The sequence below is a fragment of the Tachypleus tridentatus genome, chromosome 1 (genome assembly GCF_004210375.1).
Source record: "Tachypleus tridentatus isolate NWPU-2018 chromosome 1, ASM421037v1, whole genome shotgun sequence".
In the NCBI taxonomy this organism is placed as follows: Eukaryota; Metazoa; Arthropoda; class Merostomata; order Xiphosura; family Limulidae; genus Tachypleus; species Tachypleus tridentatus.
The window spans coordinates 109,198,693-109,226,237 of NC_134825.1; the positions used below are offsets into that span (position 1 = coordinate 109,198,693).

Here is a 27,545-nt window from a genome sequence, read left to right on the forward strand (position 1 = left end):
AAAATTTGATATTTTAAAGAAAACATGGACGTAGTTATCACTGCAATCAGAAAACCTAGAAAGAAGCTATTTTAATTTTAGCATACATCTAAGTTTTGTTTCATTTCGAAAGATAAAATTTATTTTACGATTTAGTATGTTTTTTGTTTTTGTTTTATAAATTATATAAATATGGGCACCATAATATTTTCATTGCTTAGGGTCTATAAATGTCTTAATCCGGACCTAGACGGTAACTTATTTCATAGTAAAAATATTTTGCGTCACAGGTATCACCTATCTTTTTATTGGAAGTAATGGTAGGCGGTTGCCCCCTCTTATGGCAGAATATTAAAAACACAAGGTGCGCTGAACTTATGCGCTATTGGTTCGAAGTGACCCGTGTTTATGGCTCAATGTTTGGGGAAACAGATAGACGTAGAATACACGGTGTTATTTAATATTTCTCACGAATGTATTGCGAGTCTAAAGGCGACGTTGCCGTTCATCGCATTTCGTCAGTTCATGATGAGTGAAGGAAATTCTCCTATTTCGAGCATGCAAAATATTCACCATTGTAATAAATACGATGGGAAAATAGCAGGCTTGTACGACCTGGGAGATGCAATAGGACGCGGCCATTTTGCAGTGGTCAAATTGGCAAGACATGTTTTCACTGGTGAGAATGTTGCCGTAAAAGTAATTGACAAAACAAAACTGGATGATGTATCTCGTGCTCACCTGTTCCAAGAGGTTAGATGTATGAAACTGGTGCAGCATCCTAATGTAGTGAGACTTTACGAAGTGATAGACACGCATACAAAACTTTATTTGATACTGGAGCTAGGAGATGGGGGTGACATGTATGATTATATTATGAAACATGACAAAGGAGTGGACGAAGAAACTACAAGGAAGTTTTTCCAACAAATTGTTCATGCTATATCGTATTGCCACCGACTTCATGTCGTGCATCGTGACTTAAAGCCAGAAAATGTAATATTTTTTGAGAAACTTGGAATGGTGAAATTAACAGACTTTGGGTTTAGTAACAGATATTATCCTGGACAAAAACTTGAAACTTCTTGTGGGTCGTTAGCCTATTCTGCGCCGGAGATTCTATTGGGTGATTCGTATGATGCACCCAAAGTTGGTGAGTACAAGTTCTGAATGACAAAATGTAGATTTGTAAAGTTTTAACTTTCATCTGTATCAAGTTTTATTATTTTGTTGTTTGTGGTCAGTTTCTTGTATGCTTGTTATTAGTTGATGAATACCATATATCATGCATTAAATTTGTGAGATATAAAGATAATTTCATTCTCGTGAATATTTGTGTTTACCTATCATATTTGTAGAGTTTGGATATGTGACATTTAACATGTGGAAAACAAGTGACTGTTTATTACTTTACAACTGTTCTTGCTTACCTACTCTTGAAAGTTTAGACCATTTTCTACCTTTAAGGCTCACTCCACTGGTGATGACAACTCAGTCCCTAATTCTGTTACCCTGTTAGAAAAATAAAACTGTTTAACGGGAACCTAGCCTGCCTTTTTTCAAGTTGTAAACATTTGACATTGTGTAACATAAATATTTGTTATTGGATGTCACAGAGTATTTTCTCAGGAAAGAAAACTAATTACTATATTTTATAACAGAGCTTGGAAAAAATATCAGTTCTGTTTTGACAAGAGCTTGTACCAGGCATAAATGTCTTGTAACCACAATGTCATTTGTTTATTTCTGTTTTTGTTTGAAATAAACACTGTTCACTCTGGATGTGTTGTTGTTAGGTAAATATAGCATTAACAGGGTATGAGAGAAAGCTTGGAGATCTACTAGATGTATGTTTTATATCTTTAAACGTATTTCCAGAAATGTGTTTCATGTGAGAGAAACACAATAAAATTGCAAAAGTAGGAAGGAAAGTTAGATGTACTTCAGAATATCATATACTTCAATCTGGAGATCACATGATATCATGTACTACCATTGGTAATGATAGTATATACTTCCACTGGAGATCACATGATATCATGTACTACCATTGGTAATGATAGTATATACTTCCACTGGAGATCACATGATATCATGTACTACCATTGGTAATGATAGTATATACTTCCACTGGAGATCACATGATATCATGTACTCCCATTGGTAATGATAATATATACTTCCACTGGAGATCACATGATATCATATACTTCCACTGGATATCACATGATATCATATACTCCCATTGATGATAATAACATATACTTCCACTGGAGATCACATGATATCATATACTTATATTGGTGATGATAACATGTACTTCCACTGGAGATCACATGATATCATATACTTATATTGGTGATGATAACATGTACTTCCACTGGAGATCACATGATATCATATACTTCCATTGGTGATGATAACATGTACTTCTACCAGATATCCCATGATATCATGTACTTCCACTGGAGATCACATGATATCGTACTTCCATTGATGATGATAACATGTACTTCCATTGGTGATGATAACATGTACTTCTTCTGGATATCACATGATATCATATACGTCCATTGGTGATGATAACATGTACTTCCACTGGTGATGATAACATGTACTTCCATTTATGATGATAACACGTACTTCCACTGGAGATCACATGATATCATATACTTCCATTGATGATGATAACATGTACTTCCACTGGAGATCACATGATATCATATGCTTCCATTGATGATGATAACATGTACTTCCACTGGAGATCACATTATATCATGCATTTCCATTGATGATGATAACATGTACTTCCACTGGTGAAGATAACATGATATCATATACTTCCATTTATGATGATATCATATACTTCCATTGGTGATGATAACATGTACTTCCACTGGTGATGATAACATGATATCATATACTTCCATTGGTGATGATAACACGTACTTCCACTGGAGATCACATGATATCATATACTTTCATTGGTGATGATAACATGTACTTTTACTGGATATCACGTGATATCATATACTTCCATTGGTGATGATAACATGTACTTTTACTGGATATCACGTGATATCATATACTTTTATTGGTGGTGATAACATGTACTTTTACTGGATATCACGTGATATCATATACTTTCATTGGTGGTGATAACGTACTTCTTCTGGATATCACATAATATCATATACGTCCATTGGTGATGATAACATGTACTTCCACTGGTGATGATAACATGTACTTCCATTTATGATGATAACACGTACTTCCACTGGAGATCACATGATATCATATACTTCCATTGATGATGATAACATGTACTTCCACTGGAGATCACATGATATCATATACTTCCATTGATGATGATAACATGTACTTCCACTGGAGATCACATGATATCATATACTTCCATTGATGATGATAACATGTACTTCCACTGGAGATCACATGATATCATATGTTTCCATTGATGATGATAACATGTACTTCCACTGGAGATCACATTATATCATGCACTTCCATTGATGATGATAACATGTACTTCCACTGGTGAAGATAACATGATATCATATACTTCCATTTATGATGATAACATGTGCTTCCACTGGTGATGATAACATGATATCATATACTTCCACTGGTGATGATAACATGATATCATATACTTCCATTGGTGATGATAACACGTACTTTTACTGGATATCACGTGATATCATATACTTCCATTGGTGATGATAACACGTACTTTTACTGGATATCACGTGATATCATATACTTTCATTGGTGGTGATAACATGTACTTTTACTGGATATCACGTGATATCATATACTTTCATTGGTGGTGATAACATGTACTTTTACTGGATATCACGTGATATCATATACTTCCATTGGTGATGATAACATGTACTTCCACTGGATATCACATGATATCATATACTTCCACTAGTGATGACATATTCTTCCACTAGTGATGGCATGATATCATGATACATGACTATTGAATTATTTTTTCTGTTTAACTATTAAGAATCTTTGTTTTATTTGTTGCCTTATAGAGAGAAATTTTAATGTAATGAAAGTCTTACAGCTAGAAATATTTACTAGTACTAAAATCTGTTACAGTAAAGTGACTTTGTTATTGGTTCTGTTATATTTGGCATGTTGAGAGTGATTGTAGATCAGTAACATAAAGCAACATTTATACTATCGTGAGTTCTTGAGGTTCAGATAAACTTGTTATTGTTTACTCTAGTATGTGAAGAGGCCTTCGTACAAAGGGCTATTATTTTGAAATACTTGTAAGCCACACAGTAACTCATAATCATCAGTTGTTTGAGTTTGTCAGTTCTCAGTGACTTTCAAGTACAGGTTTAGAGAAGAAAATGTGATGGTTTGGATATATTCCTTCTACTAGGGTTACACACTGTACACTCTAACCATATAGTACTTGTTATTATATACTGCCTAACAGGATAAATGTTATATAGATGGAGAGTACCATTGGTTATTATGTATACTTTTCATTTTAAAGTTACAGATATTAAAAGTGCAATTGCATACAAGTTTTACACACATGGTATATTTGTTGGCTGGCTAGAAACAAAGATATAGATTACTCGTAAATCAGAGTTTAACCACATATTAGGATTTTTTCATAAGATTCTTTTAAAAATACTTCCATGTGATTTGTCACGTTTTTCTTAGTTTTTTAAATACATACAAAAAAGAAAAATCTAAATAAAAACTGAAGAAGTGTTATCAAATTTTGAAACATTATTACACCTTGGTTCTTGTACATCAGATATATATATATATATATATATGTAGTGTGTGTGTGTATGTTTCAAAAATAAATATAAAAGAGCAATATATGCTTAGAATTTTTCAAAACTCTTGAGAAAAGAAAAACTAATAGTCGTGTAAACAATTTTCCACACACAAGAGGGACCATTTATGAATGTTTATAGCATTACTGTAAAATTAACATTGTGTGATGAATAGTAAGGGATAATCTTACTATTAATCATTTATTTGTCAGAATTATGATCTCTTTAACAAAAATTTGTATTTAATTGGTGTGGGAGAAACGTGACCCCAAGTTTAACGGGTTTTTTTTTTCTTAATTTACACATGACAGCATAACCAATGTCTGCATTTCTAGACTTAGTAAAATCAAGTCTGGGTCAGTGTTACCAGATTTATAGCTGTTGACATAGTTTGTTTTTTGTTATTTGGCAGGTTGTGTCCTAGCCAGACAGTCTGATTAATGACCTGCAAAAAGACATCTGAAGTCTTTAAAGAAGTGTTTGATGCTGTTACATCATAAAAAAAATAGTTTAATTTTTTTTAATAGTGAAATTACACTAAATATTTCTAACAACCTATTAAAATTATATTGTGTTCAATTTCAACTGTTTTTTGCTGTAGGTAAAAATTCCATAATTTAAATTTTCACATATAAATGTTGCTTTCTTTTTCCAATTAATAACTTTTATTTTGCATAATTTTATGTTGTCAGCCACATAAAACCCTGGGCCCAGAACAAACTATTGTGATACATTTCTGTGTGGTAATGTAAGTTTAACGGTGTAATGATGCACGTTTTACATTGTGGTGTTTAATGTCATGTCCATGTTTTAAATGTAAAGGTCAGACTAGATTGCCAGACTTCTTTTGTTCTACAGTCTTTGTAACTGTGGTGTTGCTTTTCAAGAGATCGTAACGTAACTTTCTGGCTATAAGTGTATGTCATCCTCTCTTGGGTATTTACTCTCATGTATGTGTGTGTAGAGCTTTTATTTGTAAACTTGGCAACAATATATACCTTCACAAAGAAACAAATTATTTAGTAAAAACTTTTTTTCACTTAGAAATTACTGAGGAAAATACTGTAACTTTGGTAGTTTTGTCTTGTCATGTTGTTAAGAAATAAACACACAACTGATATTTTTATTTGTGCCAAGTGTATACAGAATATATCAAGTTCAGTTGCTTGTTTCTTTGTAGTTGCCACGAGTTGGAACCTGAAGTGAAACCTTCCATCACGTTTTGTTATACAAGTGATTTAACAATACTTTTCTGGTTTTCTTATTTAAATTGTGATTATTCAACTAGTTTTTGCTCTGTCAGTTTTTTTGTATGTGCAAAACATTTTGGTTAATGTTTAGATCAGTTATAGAACAACACGTCCAAGTGAAAACATAGCCCCAATGGAGGTCAGCACTACACAGGTGGGCATTAACCATTGTGCAATTTTGTTGACTTGCATTCAAAGTTTATTGAACTATTTTATGAATTTATCTCAATAAGTTTGGAATCAAATTGTAGATTATAATTCAAACTTTAATATTATATTTCAGTTAATTTCTGAATTTAAAAGTAAATATTAAAAGAACACATCAAAATATAGATTTTAATGGGTCAGACAATATGTTGAATGCAGCACTGTTTAAGTTAGATATTTGTGATGTCAAAGCATTAAGTCTATAGTTTTGTACAAATTAAGAACTTGAGCAACTAATATTGACAAGTTGGAATATAAAATAAGAACCTGGTATCTTTTTATTTTGTTGAGACATGGCTTATGTATTGAATCAAACACGATGGTCCTTTTCAACTCTTTTTCAGTCCCTTATATACACTTACTAAAGTATATGATAATGTTGAAAAGGCTACCGTGTTCTTTTGATTCAAGTTTTCAAGTTGTGTCTTTATTACGGTTGAAGTTTCATTTTTTTTTTTAATCTATATACATCTTAGTTAATAAGCAAAATAAATTATAGTGGAATTCTATGGTATCAGTGTAGTTACTTATAGTATTTTGATTATTTAACTCTCTATATATAAAACTGTAAAAAAAATGTTTGATATCCTCCACATGGAAAATTTTAAAAGGCTTAGCAACCTGTCCCCAACAACAACTGAATACAAAGGACTTAGCAAGAAGAGATGATTGTTTGCTTTACTTCTTGATTTATTGTTCTATATTTTAAGAAAAATAACTTTAGTAACTTATTTCTAAATAGTAATAATCTGTTTACATATATGATATATGTATAATAATTGAAATATGACTATATTACAAAATACAGCCAAGACAGTGAAGGTTAAAGGTTAGTTTTATATTATTGAATACTTAACATGGGTGCGTGTGTACCCTGTACACGTGCCCTGTGTACGTCTGGAAGGCCAATATAATAAATAAACTTTATATAAATATATAGTGTTATGAGACTTAAGCTTTGTAGACTAAACACTTGTATTTTCATGCTATAATCTGTTGTCATTCTAGCATGAGAAAAGTATAATTTATATTTAGTTCTTAATTTTTTTATGATAGTTACAAGGTTGGTAAGTAACAGACCATGTGTAGAGTATGGAAAATAACATGAAATATAAAGTCTTGCTGAAAACAAACCTTTGAAATGTATTTATGAGCTTATAGAGATTACACAAATAATATTTGAGATTTTTGGGACAAAGATTTTTTTCATCGTAACATGAAATCACTTTGCACTCAGACTAGTAATGAAACAGACTCTATTTTCATAAATGGATATTTAGTAAAAATTTCATTTAAAATTTGATTTTTTGTATACAAACTACTTGTAATCTTTATTAAAAATTTGCTAAATTTTGTGAAGATACACATGCTGTATCAAATATTATGGTGCGAATACGTAGAACTGTAATATATTATACCAAGCCCTTAGCAAAAGGGTTAGTACAATGTTATAACCACATGCCGTCGTTTTCTGCTTTACTTGCCATATTTATGATATTTATAAGCAATGTGCAGGATTTAAACTTTTCTTTCTGGTGTTAATTTTAACCCTGTTACCATTCCTTTCTGTTGTGTTAATGCTGAGATGATGTTAATTAGTGTTTCATTCACACCTGTGCTTCCGAAGTAAGTGGTGTAAATCCATGGAGAATAGAACTGCACTGTGTATTTTTTGAAAAGTATCATTCCTTGAAATGTTTAACACATATTACTGCATAATGCTTTGAAGTCAGTTTGTGGCACATATTAATGTATTGTATCAATATCCAAGAAAATGACATGAGAAGTCCGAAGTCCACATTGCAACATTGTGTCAGTTAACCCTTAAATGGCAGCCATCATAAATTGATGCTACTGCCTACAACATTTCCGCTGTTTAAGGGATAATGTTTATCTTTAATGTAATCATTTTATGAATAAATAACTACATTGTTTTTGTTTTAGGTGCAAACATTTGTTGTAAAATAACCACTGATACAGGTTACTTATTCTTACATGAGTCATAAGCATTTCTGTCACGATGTGTTGTGAGGTCCAGGACAACCCCATGATATTGTCTGCATTATATGCAATCCATTTGAAGATCTCATATCTTTCATTGCCTGATTGTGGTTTCCATGTGTTTTGTATATTTTTGACCAGTAAAACAAAGACCTCTCCTAAATTTTTATATACAATAAATATAATTCCCCTAAAATTTTTTGTGTGTTTTCACCTCCAGGTTAGGAGAGTATGTTGTTTGTGTTATGTAGTAGAGGACCCTAAGTACTTTTTTGTTTTGCTGCATGAAAGGGAGATCCTGATATAATCTGATATTTTTCTTCTTGCATGCTTATCTGCCAAGAAAGAGTGGCACATCTGTATGTTTGTTTTGTCCCATGAAAAGTAGGCCCTGATATTATCTGATATTTTTCTTCTTGCCATGTTTTCTACCCAGAAAGAGTGTATGTATCTGTAATGGCACCCAGGACAACATAAATAGTGGTGTAAGCCAACTTCATACACGTAAGTTACTGTAAATAAACAGAATTGTTGTTATTATGGTAAAGATGTTTCATGCTTCTTGTCAGGAATTTCAGAAAGAAAATTTGTATGTCAATGTGTGTATGTATATATGATCTTGTATTACTTCAATGTGTATATGTATATATGATCTTGTATTACTTCAATGTGTATATGTATATATGATCTTGTATTACTTCAATGTGTATATGTATATATGATCTTGTATTACTTCAATGTGTATATGTATATATGATCTTGTATTACTTCAATGTGTATATGTATATATGATCTTGTATTACTTCAAAGTGTGTATGTATATATGATGTTGTATTACTTCAGTGTGTGTATATGTATATGTGATCTTGTATTACTTAATGTGTGTATGTATATATGATGTTGTATTACTTCAGTGTGTGTATATGTATATATGATGTTGTATTACTTAATGTGTGTATGTATATATGATGTTGTATTACTTAATGTGTGTATGTATATATGATGTTGTATTACTTAATGTGTGTATGTATATATGATGTTGTATTACTTCAATGTGTGTATGTATATATGATCTTGTATTACTTCAATGTGTGTATATGTATATGTGATCTTGTATTACTTCAACGTGTGTATATGTATGTATGATCTTGTATTATCTCAATGTGTGTATATAATCTTGTATAACTTATACAAAAAGAAAATATTTTCCTTTCATCATGATGCACTGACATAGAGCCAAGAGTTACTGTAACAGAAATGATATTATTTCTTCTTTCAGGTTGAGGCATCTGCTGATCTCATAATCAGAACATATATCATCATATCATTCCACACTCACATATTTTATTGGTAATAAATTACAAGTTTTCTCCTTTTATTTTGTGCAGTCATTGATGACTAAACTTAAACTGCAGTGTGTGATTTGACACAAAGTCAACAAGTGATGACAATGTATAAATAATTAACCACTGGGTTAAGATAGGCACAATGAGGGTCAGTGATCTCTTGTTATTATTTCTTCAGACATTATCATGTAAGTTGTAGTGACTGATTGGATTTGTTTCTCAGCATATTTATGAATTTTTTGTGTAATTCCTCTTAATGTGTTAATAAATGTGTTCCAGGAATGCTAGTCAATTGTTCCTAATGAGCCGGTCGACAACTTATAGTTGTACGTGTTAAAGAAGAAGGTTGTTACAAAGGAGATCTTTCCCTTTCTCTGTTCACAATTATTCACTTAAGGTTTTGAGTGTTAAATAACTATACAAACAAAAACATCCAGTGTATAATTACACATAAATGGAAGAGAACTGAAATACACCAAAACTTTATGGAGAGTGTACTGATTTGTGAGTTGTTCAAAAACAAAATCCAAATCCATAACATTCCAGTCAGAATTATGGAAATAGTGGAAGCTCATTCTCAGAGAGGTATGTGTGTGAGCCATTACTGCCCCAATGTTTTGTATTATATTCATATTTTGTTAGTAAGTTGTTGCTTTTGTTTTTTATACATAATTCACTTGGTTATATGAATACACAGTATCATGATCAGCATGTGTGTGACACCACCTTTATTGTATTTTTACCATTATTTATCAATATGTATTCATACACTTAGGTCATACTGATGTGTTTATATTGTGATTTAGAACATCTAAGACAGGAATATCTCTTGAATTTAATAACATTAGAAAAAAAAGATATGAATCAATTTTTGATGCCAGAACCATCTACAAAGTGGTCTGCAACAAGTCGCACACAGCCATGGTAAACGAATTTTGGCATATTTGTAACTATTGAGAATCCAAAGAAGTAAGTGGCAAAAGCCATCCACGTGTTTCAAACAATAGTATGTAATATAATCAACAAAAAATATTTATCTGGAAAAATGATAAAATTTGCTTCAATGAAATTGGTATTCATGATATTCCATTGGAAGGCATACCAGCAAGTCCTCAGGTGTGACTGGAATGTTGAAATGGGCACTGGGAAATCGTTATCCCTGTACATTAGATGGAATGTAGAAACATCGAGTGAGGAGTTGTGTGTTTTGGCACACAAATTTTAAGACTGAACTCTATGTAATGGGAATTGTGGTGCAGGTCTGTTGTCAAGATGCATGGAAGTGTTCAGAGTAGGACCAGAAATGATGACATGAACTATAACAACATGGTGAGGGCCCAAAATCATTTTAACCCTTTGTCAGTGAGTCAGCCATTATTGATCAAGTCATTGATGGTTTACAGAATTTATGCTCAAAATTTAATGGAACAACATTATTATTAATGTATGTCAATATATCTGGCATCAAAACATAGTTTTTGATTATTAATATCATATAAGTTTTAATTTTGAAAGAAAATACAAAAACAACAACATTAAGTCTTCACTCATTATGTGCTCCTTCTTGGTTTTCCCACTTTTAATTTGTGTAATTTCTGTAGTAAAGCTTTCTTAATGTCTCACATAAACAGAGACTAAAAAATTATTAGGTCAGCTGTACAATGAAAACATCCTGGCTTAATTTGTTGAAATATCTATGTATTGTCAAACCCATGATAGAAGCCCCAAATTTAAAACTGCCTGTCTTAAACTCAACAAAAGCCAAGAGTAAAGTTACTGTTACCCAGGTGATCTGTATTTTTTAATGAAAATGAAATTAAACAGCTTTAAGAAAAGGTGTATTATTGGTAACTAATAACTGTGTTATATATACACAGACGTGCTTCATAAGGCTGCAGTGTGTTATTGGTAACTAATAACTGTGTTATATATACACAGACGTGTTTCATAAGTCCGCAGTGTGTTATTGGTAACTAATAACTGTGTTATATATACACAGACGTGTTTCATAAGTCCGCAGTGTGTTATTGGTAACTAATAACTGTGTTATGTATCCACAGACGTGTTTCATAAGTCCGCAGTGTGTTATTGGTAACTAATAACTGTGTTATATATACACAGATGTGTTTCATAAGTCCGTGGTGTGTTATTGGTAACTAATAACTGTGTTATATATACACAGACACGTTTCATAAGTCCGCAGTGTGTTATTGGTAACTAATAACTGTGTTATATATACACAGACGTGTTTCATAAGTCCGCAGTGTGTTATTGGTAAGTAATAACTGTGTTATATATACACAGACATGCGTTTCACAAGTCCATGGACTCTAGTATAAGACAATGGACAAGCACAGGAATTCTTATTAATATGGACCTTGTTCTTACCCTGTTGAGATGTCACTGAGGTTGTTTGATGTTACATCCTTTGGAAAGATTTTATTATGCATCGTACAGCCATATTTCAGTTGGGGTCTTGCTGTGTGGCATAGTTTGTGGTTACAAGTTAATCCAACCTAAATACTAAATTTCATTTGAGGCTCCTTCAAGTTTAGAGGGGTGCTCCTGTCATTTCTCTATTTCTGAATTAAATAAGTTTTAATGAATGAACTGTGTGTGTTATGTATAAATCATTGTTATGATGTTAAAGAGGTGAAAGAGTATGATTATAATTAATTATACTCGTCAGAAGACATTAGTATTAAATGTAATAAATTTGTTTAACTTTTAGGGTTTTCCAAAATGAAGAAGGGTATATAATAGTATTTGAACCAAATGATAAGTGCCCTATTTTGAACTGAGCATAATGAACTATCCAATAGATATATTTTTGATAAAATTAAGCTTCAACAACTTCAGAAAGGAACTATAATTTCTAAACTGTAGCATCGATATATAATGCTAGGTGTGAGTTTGATCTTCAGTTGTAAATACTAATGTATAATGCAAGGTGTGAGTTTGATCTTCAGTTGTAAATACTAATGTATAATGCAAGGTGTGAGTTTGATCTTCAGTTGTAAATACTAATGTATAATGCAAGGTGTGAGTTTGATCTTCAGTTGTAAATACTAATGTATAATGCAAGGTGTGAGTTTGATCTTCAGTTATAAATACTAATGTATAATGCAAGGTGTGAGTTGATCTTCAGTTGTAAATACTAATGTATAATGCAAGGTGTGAGTTTGATCTTCAGTTGTAAATACTGATGAATAATGCAAGGTGTGAGTTTGATCTTCAGTTGTAAATACTGATGAATAATGCAAGGTGTGAGTTTGATCTTCAGTTGTAAATACTGATGAATAATGCAAGGTGTGAGTTTGATCTTCAGTTGTAAATACTGATGTATAATGCAAGGTGTGAGTTTGATCTTCAGTTGTAAATACTGATGTATAATGCAAGGTGTGAGTTTGTTCTTCAGTTGTAAATACTGATGTATAATGCAAGGTGTGAGTTTGATCTTCAGTTGTAAATACTAATGTATAATGCAAGGTGTGAGTTTGATCTTCAGTTGTAAATACTGATGTATAATGCAAGGTGTGAGTTTGATCTTCAGTTGTAAATACTGATGAATAATGCAAGGTGTGAGTTTGATCTTCAGTTGTAAATACTGATGAATAATGCAAGGTGTGAGTTTGATCTTCAGTTGTAAATACTGATGAATAATGCAAGGTGTGAGTTTGATCTTCAGTTGTAAATACTGATGTATAATGCAAGGTGTGAATTTGATCTTCAGTTGTAAATACTAATGTATAATGCAGGGTGTGAGTTTGATCTTCAGTGTAAATACTAATGTATAATGCAAGGTGTGAGTTTGATCTTCAGTTGTAAATACTAATGTATAATGCAAGGTGTGAGTTTGATCTTCAGTTGTAAATACTGATGAATAATGCAAGGTGTGAGTTTGATCTTCAGTTGTAAATACTGATGAATAATGCAAGGTGTGAGTTTGATCTTCAGTTGTAAATACTGATGAATAATGCAAGGTGTGAGTTGGATCTTCAGTTGTAAATACTAATGTATAATGCAAGGTATGAGTTTGATCTTCCGTTGTAAATACTGATGAATAAGGTGAATATTTTATTGAAATTTTCTAATATTTAATTGTATTACATCTCTGGGAGTGTCTGCAACCATACTTGTAGGTTAATCCACAACTACACAATACATTAAATTTTCTCGCTGAAGGCTGTAGTAAAATAGCCAACTGTCCTGTTAAATCAGTGGTTCCCAACCAGGGGGACAAGATAGCATTTCAGGGGGTGCGAGATAACATTTTTTCTTTTTCAAATGTTTCATTTTTGTTTACATATCATTAAAAACTCATTATAAAAATTTGTTTTGGCCACCTTCACCTATATTCTTAAATAAATAATTACTGTGAGGGGTGCAAGAACATATTAACTTTTTTATGGGTGCAGGGCATAAAAAAGGTTGGGAACCACTGTGTTAAATGAAACTTTGAATTTATCAGTAAATAAAATCATTGATATTGAATAATATAATAAATAAGATTTGCTTACTCATAAACATACCTTAACATTATACTTTCATTCAAGAGATTAATTTGTATTGGTATGTTTTTAGGACTAACCTAATTCTACTAAACTGTGTGAACCATGTGAGATATTATTGTGATTACAGTGTATTTCAAGTTGCTTGTTACGTTTGGCTGCTCGTAAAGGTTAACGACATCTAATTTACTATAGTTTGTTCCTGTTCTGATGTTATTACTATACAATTTATTTTTACATGAATATTTTTACAGTGATGGTTCATTAAATGGCTCATGTTGGATAATTTTAAGGCACTTTTGAGTGTTTGTACCTTTTTAAAAAAACAAGATAAAAGTAGGTGTGTGTGTTTCACATAATAGATCTTATTAATTGTGATTGCAATCAATAATTCTGTACTTATAATGTGACATGATGTGCTTATGATATTATGTAGTTGTCAATGTTACCAGTAAATAGTATGAGAAACATGAGACTGGATATGTCCGTGCGTGATGATATTTGTTAAAAACATTACTCAGTAAGGTTTGGTCTTGGTACAGTTTTTTAAAAAACATTTCTCTACTACATATCTAGCTTGTTTTTGTCATGAATTAGAATTGTGCTTCCACAGTTCGAGATCAGCGAACTAGATGTACTAGTGTCCAACTACAAGATTTTGCAAGTTCTGTAAAATGTCCAGAACAGGTGTTGACAGTAACTTAAGGAAAGACGACAGTTTGAGATGACCAAACACATAATGTTTGTTTATATCTCATTTTTATCAATTTTGTATGTTACTAATTACAGAGACATTCAAGGATTTCAAATATTTCTTATATAAATTTTGTTTTTATAAATCTAGGTATTAAACCAGTGATTTCAAAGTTTCTCTCTAATCACCCAGTTCATCAAAATAATATTGATATAACGTCTTGTTGAAAATTATATGACGACTGAATCGGTGTAAGAGCTTATAAACAGACTGAAACAAAGTGTTGTCAACAGTCAACGTTATGATCCTATAAAGTAATTTGCCCCCTCAAAGTATCTTGTTTGCATTAGTAGTTTTATAGAAAAAAAACTTGCTCATTGTCATTTCAGATGTGTGGAGTATGGGTGTGATATTGTACATGCTTGTTTGTGGCCACGCCCCTTTCCAGGAAGCCAATGATAGTGAGACTCTGACAATGATAATGGATTGTAAATATTCGCTTCCAAGTCACGTGTCACATGGATGTAGCAAGTAAGTATGCACGTGACACATTGACATTTTATAAAGTTGTAGAATGTGATTAGTATAACATTTTTAATCGGTCTCCAGATGTCACCCATATTCTAGTTAAACACTCAAATATTGTTTTAAACACACATATATTTAGCCATTTCTGAAGTAAAATATCCCTGACTCCTTTTCACATATACTCTCACCATCGACTACATTGTACCAAAAATGAGATGCTTACAATAGTAGATAGAAAAATACAGTTCCTGGCAAACTGGATGATCTTCATGATGTCATTAACTCCTTTTGTATACATGACCATCTTCAGTTTGCTCCTGAAGAAGAAAAGTCCACTTTAGAATATTCAGTGCTGAAGTAGTTTAAATATATGTGTATATGTATGTGGTCAAATCTAAATATTTTAAACTTACGTTAAAAAAGAAATTCAAATTGTATACTAATTTTTGCTGTCTTCAGTTCTCATAAGGATTGACAGATTTAGAAAAATATGTAGTTAATTACTTTAGTAGTTTTTATATACCATGTGTCATTTTTTAGGTTATAATGTGTGAAAATGATGCATGTGGTACGTCAAAGTATATAGGTGCTTAATTTTATATTTATGTAAATTTGTTTGTTTTTCATTACTTAAATTTTGCTTATAAAGCTGCTAATTATATCAACAAATACATGGAGCCACACAAAGAGTGCGTATTGTTAGGTAACACTTTTGGATGTGTTTTTCATTTTTATGTCTATCTGTACAAAACAAATGCAGAACTTGGATGAGTATGCACATGGTGTTAGATACACTTACTTTTATCAGAGCTATTAAGGACCAGTTGTTCTACAACTTGCTTTATCTTAGATATTTATACTCATTGAGGAATGCTAATGAACTTCTGTGAGAACCAGCAGTCACATGTTGATGATTGGTTAACTTCTGTGAGAGTTTGCAATTGAAAAATGAAGAGTATATTTAAATTATATGAGAAATGTAAAGCTTATTTTACTTTATTAACTTCCACGAGAATTTTAAACAAAAGTATTATGGAATATTTTTTAGGTATCTTAAGTTTTTGCTTATGATACGAGCCAGCAATACAGTTTATTACAGACATTTAATTAACACATGTTTTTGCATAATTTCTTTTGAAACGTTCAGTCTGATAGCAAGTATGCTGGTACGAGATCCAGAAAGGCGAGCCACGTTAGAAGAGATTGCAAACAATAGCTGGTTAAACTCGGGAGATCTCATTCAGCCAGCCGATTATCTACCTTTAATTTCTCACGAACATCTTTCTGAGAAGGACCACGCACTTATTATCCAGAAGTTAGTGAAGGGGAGCATTGCTTCAAAGGAAGAGATACTAGAGTAAGTGCTTGGCTGCTTCTGTGAGAACCAAAGCTTGCTTCAGCCTTCAAACATGTACATATAAATATGTAGAAAAAAAATAAATTTTAATTGGCAGTAAAGTGTAGTTTTTATTGCAAGATTTATTGTGTTTTTCATGCTTCTTATGACAGTTTTACAAATAACCAATGACTACTACTTTCTGTTAATGTTTTAATCATTTTCTAACTACTTGTTCACTTTTTACACATCCGTCGAATGGACACAACATCTATAAAGTTTCAGTGTAGCCATATCCCTGATAGCTGTAACTTTTACAAGAACTGAAACCACAGTTGCAAGTTTATGGAATGTAATTCTTACTTTGGGCTACATATAAGTATATAAAGCTGTCAGGATCCATACTTTAAGATTTATATTCTTTAATACTATCGTTTGTTTACATTTTATATTTGACCTGTATGAGGTATATACTTTACTTTTAGAAACTGTTGCAATTCTATCCATTGATATATAGCGCCATCTGTTGGGTTGAAAATATATTTATGTATTTACCATTTATAAAAGAATATGTGCATATTTATGAAAACATTAAAACTGGATACCCACAGACCAGTGAAGTAAGCTTGTAGCGATAGTCCGAGTTGTCTAGGGACTAGGTGTGAACTTGATCAGGTAGGTAGCATACAAAATAATTGCCATTTTGTAAATTCTTCAATTCTTGTGGCTGAAATGTCAACCTATGTTATTAAGTATTTAATTATATCTTTAGTACATTGCCTCATAAAATAGAAAGATGCAAGTTACAACTACAAAAGTTTTTAGTTCCCCACACACCAGAAGGAAACAGAAGACTATAAATATTGTTGGTAACAGTATTGACGAGGGTGCTTTTCTGTAACCATCACAGAATGTTCAAATATAACTAGTTTAAGTATAAAATCTAACTCAAGAATCAGTGAAGAAGTACAAGTGGAATTCGTTGTTAATGTGGGTACTTGTAAAGAAAACAATTTAAAACACCCGCTTGCACTGGAGCTGTGTTAGAAATAAGGCTCTAAAAAAACTTTCTCAAAAACTATAGTGAAAATGTGGTGTAATATTTGATCGCATGTGCCTTTATTTGCAGTTTTCTTTTTATTCCTAAGAGAGTGGAGTGAGGGGAAGGAGTTAAGTGTGCGTACGGTCAAGTTTTAAACTTCATCAGGTTTGTTTGGCCTAAACAATTTCTTTACTTCCAAACTTAGACATTTTACACTGTAGTAATTCTGATGGTTTATTCTTACATACACTTGCCATGTTGAAAAACGGTTTGCAAAGACGGTTTCTCTGTAAAGATGTCTGAAGACTACATCTCTCAAGTAGTTGGAAATGTCTTAAAGGATTTCCAAGGTATAACACAATTGACATAATTCTCCAATCAAGTGTGTGCTCAGAATGATGCAAGTTGTGCCACCAAAATTGTAAGAAGTACTGTTTATTGACAGTATAAAGGTTCTTAGCTTGAATGACAAGTACTGGCACAAACAGAATGCATCGATAAACCTTCTTGTGATTGGTCATGCAGATATGTATATAATGTTTATTTAAACCCTTGCAGTTCACTGTTTAACTATAGTTGTTGTATATAACTATGGAAAGTTGTATGGTTGTTTGTTAATACGAGACGTTTCTACTGATTTTTTTTTAGAGCGCTAAAGAAGAATGAATATAATCACATCACCGCCACCTACTTCCTGTTGGCAGAGAGAACTCTTCGAGGTCAGCGGCAGGAGAAGGCTCGTAGAATAAATCGAACTTCCAGAGGAGACCTTTCGCCTGTTACATCAGGGTTAGTAAAGTTAGGAAATTGTAACACTGAGAGACATTTAGCCAGTAAACAACAGAATGTTTTGAAGATTTTCTTCACAGGAATATTTTTATTTCAAGAGTATTGTGAATGTGCTTAACCTTAAGATCTGACCTGTGTTTAATTTGGGAGTTTTTTGTGTTTTTTTTAATCAATGTTTTGGATAAAATGTTCTGCTCATATTAAATCTTTTAAAATAACTCTGGTACTCAGCAAAGCAGTATTATTACTAAAGTTAAAATAATAGGCTGTGCAAAATAGTACAACATAACTAAACGATTATGGTCATTTAATGGGGTTAGGGCATATATGAATTACATACACATCCAACTAATTAAACACTACAAGTGTTATAACATGATGTTCAATCCCAGTTTTAATTTGTAAAACACACCTCAAGAGTAGGTTGGCTCACTTAGCTGTCTTTTCTCTAGTCTATTTCTTCTGAATTAGAGACAACTATTGCATATAGTTCTTGAGTAGCTTTAGCAAAATTCAGTAAACAAACATTAGAGCAAGATGTGGCTTAATGGTTTGTTATGTCCAGACTATATAGAGTCTTATTTATCTACAATTTTGTATTTGGGTCTATCTGTCTTAAAAATACGTGCCACGCTTTTTGGCCACAGTTGTTCCATAAGAGTAATGTTAAAGTCCTGTTAGTCAGTCAGGAATGAGTGGATAGTGGGTACTCGTGTGTAGATGTGTTTTGTAAGGGATGGCTAGTACGGGGTGCCGTTTTATAGTTTTGCACCAATATCTGAAACAAACAAACCTTTAACTTTATATATACAAATGCAACTAAACATGTAGCCGAGAAATTCCACTTTCAAGAGAAAAATTATCTTCAAAACCTGTGGTAGTAATTTATTTACTTGGCAATGTTTTAAGAAATATGCACTTTTTCAAGTCTGTGAGTTGACTCTGTCAGTCCGACCAATCATGTGACCTCTAAAGTCTTTATAGATTTAATATTACAAACTTCTAATATAGTGTCTATATCTTCACAAAATTTGGCAATCTTTCAGTTAACAATATATATTCTTTCACACATAAAAAATCATATTGTTTTTGGTAAAGTATTTCTAATAAACTAAAATAAAGTTTTGTCCTTGAAAATATAGTATTTCTTTTGCTGTGTGCAAAGCACTTTTCATGATAAGATTAAAAATACTTCATTTCAAAAACTGCAGATTTTCTTTGTGTAAACCTTAAAACATACTAAACACATTTCAAATATTTCCATTAAAACTTTATACTTTCTCTGTTATTTTTTCTACCCTATTTTTATACAGGCTTGGGCAATTTGACCAACCTCATAATCACAAAAAAAAAGATTGAAATCAATCTTTTTTTTTTTCTCCCTTCTAGAATGACTTCATTTGCAACATGAAACTACATTCATTTAAACTCCTAACAATCTTCATCTATTTATCATTATGTTTTATTATTTCATTGACCCTTGAACTGTGTCTAACTACTATTCACACCATTATAAGTTGTAAGTTACTTGGGAAACTTTTCACTTATGCTGTTGAATTGTTACCCATGAGCCACTCACTTGCATGCCTTATGAAACCTTTGTTTTATTATTTATTTTATGCAATCTAGTCTGAATAACAATAGTCTGTTCATAACAATTAACCCTACTTTTTTATACAAATAAAAGTAGTGCACAAAATAATTTTTATTTAATCGAATAATGCACCAACGAACATAGAATAATAACATGGAAAACACAGACAATTTTCTCTACCTATGACAATTTTTCTGACTTTCTAACTATACATTAAGGGCTTTCACAAATTCATTCTAGCTAGTCATTATATTTTCCTTGGAAACAAAGCTGGAAGAGAACTTGACAACTCTGTTCAAATAAATAAAAACGTCAACTTTCTATTTGTTATGGATAATACAGAATTTAACATAAAAGGTAACTAGTAACAAATAGTGAAAAAGAGGATGTGACAGGTGGATGTGGAAGTATGGGTCTGATTTTTCTATTTCATAGCTCTGTAACCAAAGAAAATTAAAAGTTATGATTTGTCTGAGCAACGATGATCTTATAGTGAGTTATTTACATTAAATTTCATATTTGTTGGAGGGTGGTGATTAAAGTAGAGAATATGGAAAGCCTACTGAAAACTTGTCACTTTTCTCACACTAGCAAGGGTAATTGAGGATTTTTAATATTGTTTCCTTATAAAATTAAGAACTGAAAACCTATACACCATTAAAATATGGATTATTAGTTACAGTTTTATTCTATATTAATTGGTATAACATAAACAAAAAGTATTCGAATAACATTTGAATGTAAGTCACTAAATCCTGGCTACCTGTATAGTAAGTGATTCCCATGCAGGTAGGATTAATTACAATTATGCAAACATTTTGAAATGTCTCCAAGTAAATAAATTACTACTATAGTTTTTAAAGTGATTTTTCTTTGAAGTTCTAAATTTCATTATTGTTGCATTTTTGCATTTTTCTACTAAAACACGTATTTACAAGCTTTATTATCTGACATTTGCTGAACGTGGACAATGCCAGATAGACAAAAATTGTAGTTAACAGAAGTGTTTTGTTTTAGAACACTTTGCAGTAAAGATTTTGATACTCTAAAGTGCAGCATTTCTAAACCGTCTGTAACAATACTAAATATTGTAAAAAACAACAACATAAACTGTATGCAAATTTTGATTTCTTGCTAGAATTAGAAGCCATAACTTCAGGATATAGAAAGTATTTAAAGGTAAAGCAAGTATAATGTAAATCACAGTGCAGGTGGCTAACTACTGAAGCTTGCTGGTGGAAAAGAACTTAAGCAAGACTACAGAAGCATTGGATAACTACAGTTCCAAACTTTTAGAAAGTTTTAAGAATGTTTAGAGACATTCTGAATAGAATTGTGATGAATTCCAGTTCCTACAGTTGGCATTGGTATTTGGAGATATTGAAGGTTTTATGGTTGGAAAATCCTTCCAGATGCAAAAATATCAAAATTTTTACTGTGTGTAAAAACATTGTTTCCAATAGTCAAGTAAGTATCAACATTGAAAGGAAGGACTGCTTTTAAACATCAAACTTGTCATGAAGAAACGTTTTAACTATCAAAACAGGCCTTAATAACTGAAGGACTTGACTGCTTTTAAAATGGGAAGATCAAACTTGTCATGAAGAAACATTTTAACTATTAAAACAGGCCTTAATAACTGAAGGACTTGACTGCTTTTAAAATGGGAAGATCAAACTTGTCATGAAGAAACATTTTAACTATCAAAACAGGCCTTAATAACCACAAGAAATAATTAGAACAAGAATGCTGCATAAATTTTAGAAAATCAGCAGGTCACAATCTATAATATGGGATATAAGATGTGTTCTGGTCTGTTGAGGTGACTGTAAAAGGGTTTATGCCCAAACCCCCAACAACCTACATCTCAATCACTATTCACTGTCTGCAGAAAGATGTCATCTGTTCTCCAATTAAAGTTTTCAATGACTGCAAGTTTTTACTTATCTTGTATTTTACACTTTTTTATTAAGAAAGAAATTTTTAGGTACAATAGATAAATGTCTGATTTGTTTTTATCTGTAAAAAAATATGGTTTGCCAAGAAATTTATAAGGATTAATTTATTTATTTTTTATAAGCCATTATGTAATTATTACTAACAGTGTATTGAGTTTTGTAATTATGTAATGTTCTTTCATCCATGGGGACATTACAATGTTATGGTAGAGGCTACTATTTATTTGTAAAGAGTAGCCCAAAAGTTTTTGTTGACTAACTGCCTTCCCTCTAGTCTTTCACTTCAAGACTAGTGATAAGTAATTAATACTGATAGCCCTTGTGTATTTCGGAAATTCAACCAACAAAATTATAATATTCCATTAATCATTTAGTTTTTTTGTTTCTGTCTTCAGAATTACAGGTGACTTCTCACCAGGTCAAGAAAAACCAAACTCAGTACTTCAGAGTTTAATATCACCTCGAGTGGTAGCAAAACCACTTGGTTCAACCAACTTTCTTGCTTCTTCAAGTTTCTCATCCACTGTTGCACAGAACGGCCAGTCGTATTTGCCGATTGTTCGTAAATGTAGCGTAGTGCGAGAGGAAGACGATGGCTTGGCAAGGCTGTCACCCTCACAAGCCTCTGTACCAACCAAGAAAGACAAAAGCAACATTCCTCTGGGGTCTCTGAGCACTTCTGTTCAGCCACAAACTGTGCAACGCCCCTCACTTCCTCTTCTTTTCCATAGTAGGATAAAGTCCTCGACTATTAATCCAAAACTGTCTCCAGTTTTAGCATTTCCAACTCAGAAATTTAAGACGTTGCCTTCATCTGGGCGAGGGCTCCATGCTGTGAAAAGTTCTCCCCAGTTACTTCTGAATGAAATAGATGAGGAAGTGGCATCAGACACTGAACCTTCCACAAAGACTCTCGGTTCCAAACACTCGCGAAAACACTTCCACAGTGGAAAGCATAGTCCACATTCTGTTTTATCACATGCAATGTTTCGTCTGGTAGGACAGCGTTCAAAAACAGGAAGATCTCGTACAACCAGCTGCAGTAGTTCTGAGGCAAGTGACGATGATGGGGAGGGGCTTAAAAGAAAGATGGGAAAATTGAAGAGTTCGGGGAGGAGAGACAGCAGTGAAGACCGTTCGGGCGAGGGGTCGGGGGGGTCGGGTCGACCCGAGCCTGGAGCTGGAACGTCTCATGGTAACGTGAGCAGAGGGGAAGGGGGTGGCCAAAGTTCTGTAAATAACAAGTCGGGCAGCAGTAATAGCAACAGTAACAAGTCACAGAACAAACAGAACGAGGCAGTAGAAGAGGCCAGCCTTTCTGTACAACCTTCCTCTGTTAAAACTACCGTACTTTCGACAGACAGCACCGACAGCTTAGACATTGAGCAGTGTCTCACCAGTTCTGTTTCTTGTGATGACCTTCTTGTGAATTACTCGGAGGACAACCAGTTAACAACTTCACAAGACACAAAATTTCAAGATGAATCTCGGAAAAAGTCAGAAGAGGATTCATTATTTGCAAAACAAGAAGGTCATGGCAACTTGACTTTCCAGGAATCTTCAAGTTTGACAGATCCATCCAATAAAATTCCACTCAGTTTAAGCTTAAACACTGGTTTTACTCTCCTTCAACACATTGAAAATCTTCCTTTGTACAGCAAAACTGACAGCAAATCGGCCAAAAAAGAGCAAGGGCATAGACTGAAAAACATAACTCATGGACTGACACAACTGGTACATTCTGCAACCAAGCTTGATATCGGTCAGAATGGCTGGAGGGAACATGGCCGATCTAAAAGTGTGACGAGAAACATCCAGTCTCTTGAAAATGAATGCCAAGTTGTTGTTGACACAAAGCTCTCCTCCAAGTGCTGTACTTTGTGTTAACTAGTTATTACTTCTGGTAAGAATAAATAAATATGTAGTTCTCTTGTTGCCCAGAGCAATGTCATAAAGCTTATGAGCCATTTTGTTTTCTAGAGATCAGGTGTGATATGCCTGTATGTTGTAAGATATAAATCTGAGCAGACAGTGGGCTTGTGAAAATAGACAGTGTTTTTAGGCTTGTGTAAATAGAACTTAGGTTGATTTTACACCCTTGTGGTCATGTAACAGTTTTAACATCTATGCCACCATGTTATTGATGAGTTTGAAAATTGATTTATTAATTTTTATCCTGCACAATCAGTTGTTCAGAATCCTACTTAACACAAAACCAAATACTCGAGGTGAGTAAAAGCTGCTATACAAGTCTATTAGACATAATTTTCAATTTTTATAAAATTAATTACTGCTACTTTGATATTTTGAAGGCACTGCCTTAGTAGATTTTTAAGTTAATCATCAGTAATTATCTGTTTTGTTTGTTCCCTGTACATAGTTGTAGGTTAGTGGCAAAATTTTCATGTGTTCAGAAGTATGAACTTAAAGTCACAAAAGAGCAAAGAGTGAACGTTTTTTTGCTGAAAGTCAAGAACACTACACAGAACCAGTTGCAGCAGGGCACTAAAGAAGAATGTTGGTGTATGAGTAGGCTCTAGTCACATACAACATTACTCCTGTAACAGTATGGTCCACATAGATAGCAGTGTTCTCTTCATACTGGTAAGAATAGTGTTAGAAATTACAAAAATTAATATATACTCTCAGCATATGGTAGCTTTCAGACATACGTGCATGTGAAGATGGTCATGCACACACACAGAAATACATAAATATACTCAAATATATGGTATGTAGATGTTTCATTAGATTCTTATCTCTTAGATCTAATGTCAGGTAGTTTACAGAACATCGGACTTAAAAAATATCATGCAAATATCTTGCCTACCAATGTATATCTTTTTAACCCACACAATTCTAACTACTGTTTTCCTTTACACATTTTGATAAGTATTTCATAATCAAAAAATATTTATAGGTCACTTAAAGCATATTTACTGTAATTTGAAGACTGGATCTAGTTTCTTTTTTGTTCTTTCTCTGTTTGTTACACTAGAAAGATTTTAAGTTCCTCTTGTAACACCTATTTTTTTTTTTCATCACAGTGGTGAAAGAACAAATCCTGTTATAAACATGTCCCTGCATCAACTAAAGATTATGCTGTCATTTAAACACTAAGTAGAAGTGCTTAGTGACCCTTGTCTAGTGTACAAGTTGTATCTTTATAATTTAGTGGCGAGATTAAACAACTGACAAGGGAACAACACCCAATGTCGTGCTAACGTGTTTCCTTCGTCTTGAAAATGGATCCAGTTAAAATTTATACTAGTTTAAAAAGTAACAGTTGATATAGTTTTAACATCAACCCTAACTATATTTATTAATGTTTACAAAGCACAAGAATGTTAACATTATGGAAGTAATTGACAAACAAAGGATTACTTGACTAAGTAAACTTGTTGAGATATTACTTGTGTATCTAATAAGTATGCTCTTGTTCCAGAAAGTTCTGTAGTATTGCAAGTCTGTACATTTCAACAGTTAGAAATTCTGTGTCTTTTCAACTCAGCTAAAGCCTCTTTGTAGTGGTTCCACAGTAATGGATGTGAATTGTGCAAATATTGTGTGAAAGAGGACACACAGTGGGTGAATCTCTAACAATTACATACCCATAACTATTTATCTTTCATCTTTTTAATATTGTTGGTGATTGTTAATGGGTACCAGTAAGTGCTAGACAATATCTGTATCTTTTATTGTTACTGAAAGTTCAGGAAATCTCTTATTATTCATCTCAATTTGATGGTATTTGGACCAACAACTCACATGAGTTGAATTAAACTGTTTTAAAAAATCGTAAGTTGTAGTTCCACATACAGATTTCTGTAGTACATTGTTAATATAGTATCATTCACTGACTACCTTGATCTTGAGTACCATGTTAAAATAAACTAACAGTAGTACCAATTGAGCTGGACATGTTGATCTTGAGTATCATGTCAAACTAACAGTCGTACCAATTGCGCTGGACATGTTGATCTTGAGTATCATGTCAAACTAACAGTAGTACCAATTGAGCTGGACATGTTGATCTTGAGTATCATGCCAAACTAACAGTAGTACCAATTGAGCTGGACATGTAGATCTTGAGTATTATGTTAAACTAACAGTAGTACCAATTGAGCTGGACATGTAGATCTTGAGTATCATGTCAAACTAACAGTAGTACCAATTGAGCTGGACATGTTGATCTTGAGTATCATGTCAAACTAACAGTAGTACCAATTGAGCTGGACATGTAGATCTTGAGTATCATGTTGAACTAACAGTAGTACCAATTGAGCTGGACATGAATATCTTGGGTATCATGTTGAACTAACAGTAGTACCAAATGAGCTGGACATGTTGATCTTGAGTATCATGTCAAACTAACAGTAGCACCAATTGAGCTGGACATGTAGATCTTGAGTATCATGTCAAACTAACAGTAGTACCAATTGAGCTGGACATGTTGATCTTGAGTATCATGTTAAAATAAACTAACAGTAGTACCAATTGAGCTGGACATGTAGATCTTGAGTATGATGTCAAACTAACAGTAGTACCAATTGAGCTGGACATGTTGATCTTGAGTATCATGTCAAACTAACAGTAGTACCAATTGAGCTGGACATGTTGATCTTGAGTATCATGTTAAACCAACAGTAGAATCAATTGAGATGTACATGTAGATCTTGAGTATCATGTCAGACTAACAGTAGTACCAATTGAGCTTAACATGTAGATCTTGAGTATCATGTCAAACTAACAGTAGTACCAATTGAGCTGGACATGTAGATCTTGAGTATCATGTCAAACTAACAGTAGTACCAATTGAGCTGGACATGTAGATCTTGAGTATCATGTCAAACTAACAGTAGTACCAATTGAGCTGAACATGTAGATCTTGAGTATCATGTCAAACTAACAGTAGTACCAATTGAGCTGGACATGTAGATCTTGAGTATGATGTCAAACTAACAGTAGTACCAATTGAGCTGAACATGTAGATCTTGAGTATCATGTCAAACTAACAGTAGCACCAATTGAACTGGACATGTAAATCTTGAGTATCATGTCAAACTAACAGTAGTATTTGTATACCTGATGTAATATTTGAAATCTAATTTATTTTATGAACAACTTATTGTTTTTTACATTTCCAGTTACCATGGTTATCACTTGGAGTGTGTTGTGTTAACTTGTATTCATTATAATTATGTTAATATATCGTATCGTGATACCAGAAGGCTATAAAGTCTGACAGTAATTATGATAGATAGATGGTATAATAACTAAAAGCATTAATATTGATAAAATCTTTAACCAAAAAGTATTAGATGAAGTTTTATGTTGTAACAGTTTGAGATAAACAGTGTGAAACAATTAACTCTAGTTTGTGGAAAATTTCAAATAAATTTCAAAGTTTTCATAGTTGCTTTTTTTGTTGTACAGTTGAATGGATGATTAAAACAGTTGATATTCTGACAGTAA

The 27,545-nt window shown here is 32.6% G+C and overlaps 1 protein-coding gene across 4 annotated transcripts; it reads left to right on the top strand.

Moving 5' to 3' along the window:
- On the top strand, positions 1-27,545 carry LOC143257722 (uncharacterized). Of its 4 annotated transcripts, none has more exons than XR_013031989.1 (6): positions 1-1,132; positions 15,213-15,354; positions 16,499-16,708; positions 18,378-18,518; positions 22,466-24,674; positions 25,118-27,545. XR_013031989.1 is itself a non-coding variant. In XM_076516768.1 (6 exons), exons 1-5 carry the CDS (start codon positions 388-390, stop codon positions 23,955-23,957), a joined length of 2,730 nt encoding a protein of 909 aa, XP_076372883.1. In that variant the 5' UTR covers positions 1-387; the 3' UTR covers positions 23,958-23,973; positions 24,451-27,545. The 4 variants fall into 4 exon arrangements, 3 of the variants coding, with proteins under 3 accessions (XP_076372883.1, XP_076372873.1, XP_076372890.1); XM_076516768.1 differs by having other exon boundaries at positions 22,466-23,973; positions 24,451-27,545; XM_076516758.1 differs by having other exon boundaries at positions 22,466-27,545.